General features: G+C 30.6%; 1 protein-coding gene across 1 annotated transcript in view; it reads left to right on the top strand.

Moving 5' to 3' along the window:
- Positions 1-12,332, top strand: part of LOC129956684 (synaptotagmin-15-like) — a 140,900-nt gene that overhangs the window by 100,746 nt on the left and 27,822 nt on the right. The window contains exon 6 of the mRNA XM_056068615.1: positions 10,869-11,039. Coding sequence (XP_055924590.1) covers positions 10,869-11,039 — 171 coding nt within the window. The remainder of the gene's footprint in view (positions 1-10,868; positions 11,040-12,332) is intronic.

A 12,332-nucleotide genomic window follows, 5' to 3' on the forward strand; every position in this document is an offset into this window, starting at 1 on the left:
CAGGATAAGAAATGTATATGTAGCCCTTTTTATTCTGTTTTTAATGCAAAATTATTTTGTTATTAAAAAGTTATTTTTATAGCAGTATTTCCATGCCGATGACTTAATAATAATAATAATAATAGGCAAAGCAATAGGCAGAATTTTATCTGTCTTAAAATGATAAGCTACTCATCAGAAAAATGGTTCTAAATATTAACCAAAGTCCACGCTAAAAATTCAAGAATAACCATTTATAAATTTATAGAAAATGAAAACCTTTCAAAGATGAATAAATTACTTCGAACAATAGATATATCTTTGATATTTCTGTTAAATATAAAACTGAAAGAACATATAAAAGTAATTTAAAATTCTATTTCTGATCTAGTATCTTCACTATTCAGAACGAGCTACTACAAAACAGATCCCGCTTTATAAGAATTTATTACTCTTTGCGTAAACAGAACATAAATTTTCGTACTTTTGAGGAATCTATTACCTCTTATCATTTTTCATCGGTTTTAAAAGTTTGCAGTCCAAAATTAAAAAAATTCTGTTACAGCGCAGCAAGTTTTATTCTTGAAAAGATTCGCGTAGAACATTATTTTAGGTCCCGTTCGACTTTGCAATAACATTTTACGATTTTTATTTATATTTCATTTTTTCTATGTGAATGAACACTTTTATTTATATTTCATTTTTTCTGTGTGAATGAACACACTTTAAAATATATTCTATCATTTTCAATCAATGAGATATTCTAAAACTATTACTAAAAATGGTAAAAGGATTTTATTTTGCGATGAATATTCTTAAAATTTGATATTACATTATCTAATGTATCGGAAAATATGAAAATTCTTTCGTGATATTTGAAGATGAAGAATTTGCCAATAATTCAACTTACAAAAGAATATTTATACAACATTTTTCATGTCATTATTTCGTAATAAATTTTTTGCAATTATTCTGTGAATATCGTTTGCAAAAATTCTTTGAATTTTTAGCAATTTCGAGTCCCGAAATCTTTTGATTTTATACAATTAAGATTTTAAAATTGGTCATTAGAATAGCAAGAAAGCTTTGCATTTTCTTGCAAATGTAAATGTAACTTTGATTCAGATGTGAATTGTGAATGTTTAATTCTAGAAATAAGGTTTACTGAATTCAAATCCTTAAAGACGAATTTTTCATAGATTCTCATTTTTAAAAGAAATTCTTTGATATGAATTATTTGTAAGTAAAAGGATGGGAATTCTGGGAAATTCCATTCAAACTCAGGACAAGAAATCGAAAAGCGGGATTTTTTTTTCCCTATTATTCTGGAATATCTAATACCAATACGACAATAGTATTGGTTCAGCCTAATATTGTTGCATTTCCTTTGGCTTTGAAATGTGTTTCCATATGCGATTTTTTCATGACATTCAATAAAATATGTATTTATAGAAAGAATGAAATCCAAACAAACCTGAATGCAAAAACTTTTAGTGGAAATTTCTGACTTACTTATTTCCTGTTTAGCTATATTCTTGTTCTTCAATGATTTGCGATAGCTCAAATAACATGTGTACCGAATAAAAGCATAGTTTATTTTTTTCTTTCCTAATTCTATAAATAATCACCTAGGCAATATGAATATCAACATATAGAACTAGTAAACACTACTTAAAAGATAAAAGGACTTAAAATAGAACCAGCAGAAGTGGTCTTCCTTTCTCAAATACTCTGTAATAAAGGTGATTCTATCTTTCTCGCCAAAAATTCTCGCCAAGGGTGACACAACAGATTCAGTAAATATGCTAAATTCACGTCAAAAGTTAATATTTGTTAAGTACTGTATATCAGTGTCATGTAAGGCGTTCTCTGACATGGCAAGTTCATTACTGATTATGCGAGAAAATTTTGGAGAGACTATTACTACTGGTTTCTCAACTGATTGGAACCAAAATTTGACACAGAATACAACAAAATATCACGCAGAATTTGATATATTATAATCATTACATGTTTCTGGAAATACCGACCAGCTCCTTATCGGATATGGCTGAAACTTTAACAGGTCTCTACGCTATAGACGTTAAATCTGAATTTTATTTATCAAATTCTTTTCGATTTGAAGTTATGGTGTTAACATCTTTTAATAGCCAGACAGACAGCATTTCATTGAATGAATTTCCCTCAAAATTTGATAGAAATTTTTCAATTTGGTGTTAAAACCGAATTTCTTCCGTTCTTTCTAGTTACATTTGTCTCATACAGGAATTTTCCAAAAATGTGTTTTTCAAATTCAGTGAGATCTAAAACGAGGATATTTGGCAAGATTTCGATTACATTACTTTTATTGTACTTCGTATATCAAAAAGTAAAAATACCACGCTCACGTGCAGTATAGAACAAGACATAAAAAGAAAAGCTTTATTGATAGTATCATTGTTTAAAATAATTGTCTCTGCAATAAGAACTGAAACATAACATAACATAACACCATCCTGTGCCCCCCAGTGCCTATAACACTAAATTATCTAACCAGTTGGATGAGCATAAGATGAAAGAAAGGAAAAAAAAATATTATAAGAAAGAAAGAGACGACAAACCATCCAGGGATTTCCAGAGAGAATCCCATCGGTGTCAAATCCTACACAAATGTATTTAATTTTTTGGTGAAAAAATAATTGGATGAAGGGGACAAGAATACTTAAACAAATGGTGACTTTGAGTTGAACTTACAAGGAAATGAAATTATTTACTGAAAAAACTGATAAATTACATTGAGAACATCTGTATAACATGTATAAGCATATATGTAAATAATCACTGAAGAGTCAGAAATCTGTAGCGTCCGTCTGAGTCCTGTGGTTTTGATTTCCTTCGTGAGAACTGCACTTATGAGGGACTTTTGAAGTTATAATTTCGGCTGATTATGACAAGTGGCATTTTGGTCTCAGCTATTGTGTAGTCTTGAAGAGGTCTTGGTATTTATGAATATGGTTTACCATGGAGTGGATCTTGCCGCGTGAAAGGGTATTCGATGCAACTCTCCTGTACCATTATTCCTCGATACTTGTTTCTGGCTTTCTCATGTGCCATGAGAGAGTCAGTAGGCATTCGGTGGCATAGTGAATTGGGGATCCTATTTCTCCACAGCTACAGTAAGGAGAGTTGGCCAGATGAAATCTGTGTAGGTAAATTGGGAATAGACCGTGTCCAGTGAAGAAAAGGACATCCGCTCTGTTCCAGTTGGTCACGTAGAGAGAAACTTTCGGTATTATGTTGAATGTGGAGCGGCCTGTTTCGCCTTCTTCCCATTCCTTTTGCCATCTTATCATTATAAATAATAACTGAAACAAACGAATATCCTTTGTTTAGCAATATGACTTTTTCTTGACCAATCGCAGAAAACATTGCATTTTGTTCTTAACACCAGATCACTGATCATTTCTTCAAGCAAATGTATACTGGCATTTCAGTTGTTGAATGTCCTCAGGTGGAAATGATTGTTCCATACTGCCTCTCCCTAAAATATCCTTAGCAAATCCGAAAGGATTTACATCAGCAGAGTGGATTGGTGTGTGCATTTTAATGAATTCAAACTTTCCAGAAGGAACAAAATCACCATTGAAAAAATCCGATGTGTTCTATTATTATCTTTACTAATAATAAAAATGGATGAATCTGTAGATCTGTTTGTGTGATGGAGGTTTAGGGTAGACTCTTTGAACTACAGCTATCAAATTAAGCGTATGTATATCAGAGGATAGGACTGTACACCCTGGAGGGATTTTTTTTTTTTTTGAAATTTCAGTTAATTAAAACTAATAAAAAAATTTGACATTTTTCTGTGATAATTTCTAAAAATATTATTGCATAAAATTGGTTTTCATAACTGCTTTAAAACTTTTTTTTTCTGATAACACCATTTTAATAACTGTGTAATTGATTTTCATAACTGATTTAAAAGCTTTTTTTTATAATACCATTTTAATAACTGTGTAATTGGTTTTCATAACTGATTTAAAAGCTTTTTTTTTTTGATAATACCATTTTAATAACTGTGTAATTGATTTTCATAACTGATTTAAAAGCTTTTTTTTTTATAATACCATTTTAATAACTGTGTAATTGATTTTCATAACTGATTTAAAAGCTTTTTTTTATAATACCATTTTAATAACTGTGTAATTGGTTTTCATAACTGATTTAAAAGCTTTTTTTTTGATAATACCATTTTAATAACTGTGTAATTAGTTTTCATAACTGCTTTAAAACTTTTTTTTCTGATAATACCATTTTAATAACTGTGTAATTGATTTTCATAACTGATTTAAAAGCTTTTTTTTTGATAATACCATTTTAATAACTGTGTAATTGATTTTCATAACTGATTTAAAAGCTTTTTTTTTTTGATAATACCATTTTAATAACTGTGTAATTGATTTTCATAACTGATTTAAAAGCTTTTTTTCTGATAATACCATTTTAATAACTGCGTACGTTTTTTATGATTTTTGGAAATTTTTTAAAAACTTTTTTTGACTGATTTTTAACAAACCTGAGATTCGCAGTGCTTTAATTGTTCATGAAATATTTAATAGCGAAATCTTCTTCCAATGTTTAAAACTAATTAAGAATGATTCTGCTTAATAACAATGATTTTTACAAGACGATTAAAAAGTAAATTTGCAATACCACAAAACTTCGTCGAGAGATGAACCGAACGATTACATTTTGAATAGCGCTATGAAGTCATGGGATGGTCTCCATTAGGAAAGTTCATGTGCGCAATGAACGGATCATGTGTGATACAAATAAAATTACACGACTTTAAGGTCGGATAATTTGGTGTAACCATAGACATGAAATTATGACTGATTTAACTAAATTTATATACAACCAATATTCCCAATTACCAGTTAAAGCTGGTCACCAAAGATAATTAATTATCCACAAAAAGGATTTTCCGACGAATGATTCCTCAAACTTATTACTTGCTGACTATAATAGTTTTCGCAACGGTATGTCCACAGGAGATGTGTAGCTCAGTCCTAACATTCACCAAAATATTTCTCCTGGTACAATGTCATAACCTCCATTAATCTCTTGCAATCCACCGTAAAGCCTAAAATATCTTTCTCTGATGGTATTACAATGGAAAACGAGGTTCTCATCACTCTATAAAGTAGCTATAAAGCAACTCTCTGTAAAGCAGCTTGAGAATCATATCAGAAAAAGACTCTCATTGATATAAAAGGACATGGTCTCATTGTTGAAAATCGGTACTCATAGACCACTGACAGGCAGTCTCAATGAAATATAACTTTCAAAACGATAATCAAAAAGATCAACCTTACAAGCAACCATGATACAGGAAATAGTGATATCATATGTCTTGCTCCTATATGCAGCTTCTGAGTAATTTCGTTTTTTCATTTCGCCAACTCAGCGATATATCGTTTTTTTTTCGTGAACATCCTTAGTAATATATCTTTTTCCTGTACTTTTCTTGAAAAATCACCGTCCATCTTTCCCATAGATATGTGGTGAAAAGCTTATAAGCCAGATAACAGCTACGCTACAAGAGCAATTGCTTTTGTCTTGTGGCCTTGTTACTCGACTGCGAACCACAAGGTCCCAGGTTCTATACTCGCTCATCGCAATTCACCATATTGGTGACCTCGGACGAAGAACCTTCGAACAGCTGTTGTGGCGCCATCTACCCACAGCAAACCAAAGTCATCAGACACACTTGGCGCAACAGCAACCACTCACCCACACACGCTCGCCATAACGCTTGGCGCTACTCAAATAGGTACAAGCACATTAGACTCAGCAGCCATATCGTTCGATTCACTGAAGGGAGAGTACGTGGTGAAAAGCTTATAAGCCAGATAACAGCTACGAGACACGAATATTACTTTTGTCTTGTTACTCGGCTGCGAACCACAAGGTCCCAGGTTCTATCCTCGCTCGTAACAATCCGCCACAGATATGCTTCCATTTCAGAAAGCATAGCAAGTCGAAACATGGGAAATGGCACTGTGATAGATGCTAAATTCTGGGCTGTATTCACCCCTCTATGCTCTTCTTCAAGCTTAAATTACCATCATTCCCTTATGCATGAAACAATCGCGAAAATTTTTTCTACCCATTTTGCACTAATAAGTTTCTGGTATCTCCTGAAAATATCTTAATATCTATTTTTATCATCATTTCATCAAAATGAGACGACTATACTCATTTTACGGGTTTTCTGTTTTTACGCGTTTTTGTGATGCGCTACTGACGCTATTTCCCCTACTACCGAATTGATCATTCATTATACTCGCTTCCACATCGAATCATCAATTTCAAAGCTGTCTTCTACAATATAATATTCTATGTTTAAATCTTGCAAGTTTAATGCCATGCCCATGTACTTTGAAATGGTAATATTATTTATACTTAGATCATAGTTGTCTACAGCCGTCTGTAATGTACGATAGAGTCTTAAAAATATCCCCGCCCTCTTTATCAACGCCATTTTCGAGATGCTCAAATCCCAACTTTTGCTTTTAACATCAAGAAACTCCGAGATATTTTTTTGTATTTGACAATGCGGTTTTTTTTTTTTTTTTTTTGATGTTGTTGTTGTTGTTGTTAGTGGATCACAACTTTTTCAAACTGATTTCGGAGACTAATTTCAATTTCACTGTTAGTAAAATTATAAATAAAAAGGGGCTGGGATAGCCTGGCTGGTAGGGCGTTGGATTCGTTTTCCTTGGATTGTGAGCTCTAACCCCGCCGGTCGAAGACTCTCCATGTGTGTGGTGGTTGGTGCACGTATAAATCTGTTGTGACCACAAAGTCCTCCAAGTCGAGACAATATCACTGGGGGTACTAGTTCAGAGGTGATCGTTCTCTGATTCAGGTCTAAATTACGATCTGTGGATGAGTGAAGGAATTGTATGAATGAAGTCCGCCCCGTAAAAAGGGTTGTGACGCGTGTGAAGCTAAGTCCTACTCTTGGCGCTAGATGGCGCTATTGAAACAAAAGACGCTTTCTCGGCTTAAAATCGCCAACTTCGTCAGTGGGCAAGTGCCACTAGAAACAACAACAACATAAATAAAAAGAATCTCACTGTAAGGAAATAATACGTCCAGTATTACTATGTGTCTATATTTAAAATGTATTATGAATTATAATTTTTATTTTTATTTTTAATCACACTGTCAATATGTATGCGATATATTAACATGACATCCGAAGAAAGGATTGTAACATAAAATATAACCGCTCGAGGATAAATATGACTAAGCAATAACATCTGATAAGTAAAAGATAAAAAAATAATTCTAATAGTCTTTAATTTTCAAAAAAAATTCGAAGATTTCCATTTTTATTGATTTATATGCATTTGAAATAAACCCTGATTTTGTCAGCAAATAATCAGATAATTATTTTCATCTGGATAAAAAAAAAGAGGATTTTAGTGATATTTTTTAATTTATTCTTAAAACTACCTTTTCATGTGATACAGTAAATACCTTTTGCATAAAATGCTGTAAAGACAAGTTTGGCTTTCCATTTAGAAATGACGATTTTTAAAATATGCAGAACATTCGCCAAAATTAAAGCCAAAAATTTTGAGGCCTAGATGAAGTTAGCGTAGATAAACCGTGTATTAACTAAGGTCAAAGATAACACTCGCTAATCTCATCTCGAGACTTAATTCAAGGAACTAAACCTTACATCTGTTTTTATCCGCAAGACGAAATGATTCGAATTTTCCGGATTTAGAAAGATACAGAAATTATAAGAACATTCTAGAACAAACGAGAAATAACAGAAAATTAATCAGTAGCAAAACAACATTAAGGCAACTTGCGAACTGTCGCTATTAGTTCAAAACATTCTACGACTGAGCCATTCAGTCCACGCCAAGTTAGAATAAGTTTCGTTACAATATATAAATATCTATTTAAAAAGACAGAAAAAGAATGAAATCGTATGTAAAGATGTTCCAAATACTACAAATATTATTTATGCTAAGTCTTTGATATTTCTAAGGAAAATAAAATTGAAAGAGCATGTAAATTTACTTTCTTTTTTAGAATTCTATTTTCCATTTATGAATTCCTAAAAGATCAAAAACTTGGATGTTCCTCTTCCATTGCGAAGCGAAATACCACAAAACATATCCCACTTGATATCGCCATGCGTAAACAGAGCATAAATTTTTCATCTTTTGGAGAGTCTGTGACTTAACCTTTTCACCATTTTTCCTCAGTATTAACTAAAAAATTCTATCACATCCGAGCGAGCTTTACGGACGAAAAAATTCGACGAGTAAATTACTTTTGATCCCGCTCGATTTTTCGATAATATATTACAAGTTTGGTGTTTATTTTTCATTTTTCTGTTGGAATGAAAGCGTTTTGATAAATAGTTTATTCGTTTTCAGTCAGTGTCATTTTCAAAAACTATTACTTAAATACTTAGTTTAGATTTTTTTAGAAGATACAGTTTTGAAGTTTGTCATTAAATATCCAATATATAGGGAAATCTTTTAAAAATTTAAAAGTAAAAATGAGAAACTCAAGAAATTCGTCACTGATTTTATTCATAGAAAAACATTATATACTATTTTGTACATGATAATTTAACTAAAAGTTTTTCATTAAAATATTATTTTTATTAATATAATTGATATCTGAATTTCGAATTTTTGACCGTTTTTCACTCGAATTATAAAATTTAACTGTAGAGTCAATTATTAACTCTTTACAGATAAAAATTTAATTATGTGGCAAAGAAGATTCTTGAATTAAAAATCATTAATTTTTATAAAATTTTTCAATCCGAATCACGTGTTTGATGTTAGGAGTTTAGACTGAATATTTGAAAAATTGAAATAATTATAAACAAATTTTTAAATATTAGGATAAAATAAAAAAAAAAGCATTGACAATATATAATATCATTTTAGCTGATGAATTTGGCTTTGATCAAAAGGAACATAAATACACGGCAATGTTTAAACGATGATTGTATAAAATATATCAATATACAAGATCGTCTGATTGTCTGAAATGTTTTTAATTAAAATGAGAATATCAATTATACCAAAAGATTTTTAAAAAACAACAACTGCTAATTTCTTCGCGGGTTATTAGAAAAGTACATCAAATTTTGTTATTAAATTCTGGAATATAAGAACGATTTTAGACAACATTTTGAAACAATTAATTAAATAATTAATTTTTCATTAATAAAAAATATGAAACTAAATCAAATTAATAGTTGTTATTAACATAAATTATTATAGCTTTCTTTTAACTATTTCTTTTAGTGTTCTTTCAGAATTTTGCCAATGTGTTCTGACAACAATTCTTAGTGTTGATTCTTATTTTTTAACAATAAAAAAATATTGTCAAAAATTTTGCATAAAATAAATTTTGAAATTTTATTAAAATTAGAGAAATAAATTGTAATACTGATATTGTAATTGTACTATTACTGATAGACTAATTATTTAATTTTAAATCTGGCTTAAAAAATAAATTCTGTCTTATTATCTGATAAGACTGAAAGATACGAATTTAATAAATTTAGTCAGCAATGCATAAATACATATTTTAATTATTAAGTGCATATAATATAAAATAAAAGAAGTAAAAATCTTATTTCAGTGGAAATAACCCAACAAAGTAGTTTTTTTTTTATCTTTATTTTAGCTTTGCTAATAGCACAGGATTCAATTATTTGATGGAACGAGAAAAATTGCTTAAATGCTATTACAATAATAAAAATATTGTTAAAAATGGTGTATTTATTTAGTTTTTAAAAAATATTATTAAAAATATCTAGAAAACCAAGCTTTGTCCAGCAGAAGGTTTTTTTTTTGTGTGCAAAAATTGAACTTTATAGGAGAAAATATTTATATACGAATCACATACTAATTACATGCGAATATTTTTCAATTTTACCTACAAACAAACTGATTATTTAAATAAAAAAAATCATAAATGCACTTAGTTTAACATATAATTCGAAGCAATCTGTTACATTACAATATTAATTTTACTGTTTATCTATCATTATTGATATTTTTGAACTTGCACACAATTTTACCATGATGAAATCGGTTTCGAGATGACGCTACATGAACATTGACAGCATGTGAGCAGATAGAAAAAGGGTCTAATAGATAGCTATAAAATGAGCATTTTTTGCTTATTTGTTTGTTTAAAATCACGTTTTTTCAGGAAAGGCACATATATAGATAAACTTAAAAGGCAAAAATATTGAGTATAAATAAACAAGTAAAAAATAAATCAAAAAGCGCGGTTCGTACCGAGTACCCGAAACACACGCATTAACCACGTAGTTCTGACAACCATACTGCTCACATTTCGAAGCGAAAGTTCTATGTACCTATTCTAATAGTTAGTTATAAAAAAAATTGTATAAAATCGCGGAATTTTTATTCCAAGAAAGATACCTTTATAGATGAACTTATAAAGCAAAATTGTATCTAAATATAAAATTTCATCCAAATCGTTAGAGCAGTTTCTGAGATACACGAAATATAAGAATACACACAAAAATTGCTCGTTTAAAGATATATGATAGATAGACAAATATCTGACTTAACAGATATTGTTACGCAACTGTTATCACAGATATAATTACGAACAGTTTGGAAATTTTAAAAATATATCGTTAAGCGAAATAGTGTAATAGACAAAAAGATCGGAAACTTCCCCAAAAATGGTAATTTTATCGTTTGCATGGGCCATCATTATAAACTCTTAACGTTCCACCAAATAAAACTTTGTCTTCCACAACAAAGTTCAACAACCTTTAACTCCATTAATTTGCTGTCACCCTTTTGCAATTTTTGCAGTTACCCAGCCGATCGACAAATGAGAGGACGCTGAAGTTCACAGTATTCGATAACGACCGCGGGAAGCACCACAACCCCATCGGCCACGTGCTCATCCCCCTCAAGGAGTTCTTCGATTCCGAGAACCATGGTGAAATTCAGTGGCGGGACCTGGAAAAGAAAGAAGATCAGGTAAATATTCTATCAGTCCCCCGCTTTCTTCTTTTTTTCGGCTTCTCTGCTTCAGAGGCAGCGCATTTGCGAGATTTGGCAGAAGGATGGATAGACAGGAATTCCCGAAGGTTCTAGAAGTTTTCGACAAACGGAATTGTTGGAGAAAAGAGTGGAAAGATGTTGGGAAATGTTTCTTTAAGAAATTTTTGAAGTGACATTTCCTTGTTTTGCATCGAGTCTATGAATGAACATAGAACAACTTGTTACTAAGTGTCTGCTTATTAAAGTCTCTACAAATAATAAATACTCTACAGAACAGTCAATCGTCCTGCAATCAAATCTTCCATTGTTTGAGGGGGAAAAATTTAGAAAGGAAAACTCACGTTAAATTAAAATTGTCTGATCTGAAAATAAATTTAATATTGAGCCATATGCAATATCATAATAGCCGTTGAAGCTCGTGTTTCAAGAAGATTAGATTTCTTTTTTTTATCTTATCTTACTCTGTTTCACGAAGAGTATATTTATTTTTTATCTTTATCTTTACTTATCTTTTTCTATCTTATCTTACTCTGTTACTGTTATTGTCTCTGTTGCTGTCTACTTTTTATCTTTACTTATACTAAATATAAGTGTGTGTGTGTGTGTGTGTGTGTGTGTGTGTGTGTGTGTGTGTGTGTGTGTGTGTGTGTGTGTGTGTGTGTGTGTGTGTGTGTGTGTGTGTGTGTCCAAATTTGTAAATGTATTTTAGAGAATCAAAATCTGAAACTTTTTTTTTTTTTTTTGAAATTTTAGTTGAAATTCAAATTTACTGAGCGAGATTTTTATGTCTGCCATAACTTCAAATTCAAATTCTATTTATTCAAAAAGATATATATAGTTTTACACTGCTTTAAAATAAATAACTTTTTGTTAATATCAGTCTAATTTCCAGGAATTTTCCTGAATTTTGGAAATTTATTAAGAATATTTTTTGCATGATTTCCATCAATGCAATTTTATTTTCGTGATAAAATTCAAGCAAAACTTATTATTTCATCAACCATTTATTAACGTGAATTTCGTCTACGGTTGAAAACTAAATAAGAAGGATTCTGTGTATAATCTTAGCAGTTTACATTTGGAATAAAAAAAAAAATCGTACCACAGAGTTTAATTAGTATATAAATTATCCGGAGAGTTCAGTTTAATTTGCACTATCAGATCATGGACCTAAGCGCCTTTAGGATTGTTCATGTACATTGTAAACCGAACAAGTGTAAGGCTAATAAAATAAGTGGTCACCGATGTCTACCACAGTATGAATTAAAT

Source organism: Argiope bruennichi, chromosome 11 (assembly GCF_947563725.1).
Source record: "Argiope bruennichi chromosome 11, qqArgBrue1.1, whole genome shotgun sequence".
In the NCBI taxonomy this organism is placed as follows: domain Eukaryota; kingdom Metazoa; phylum Arthropoda; class Arachnida; order Araneae; family Araneidae; genus Argiope; species Argiope bruennichi.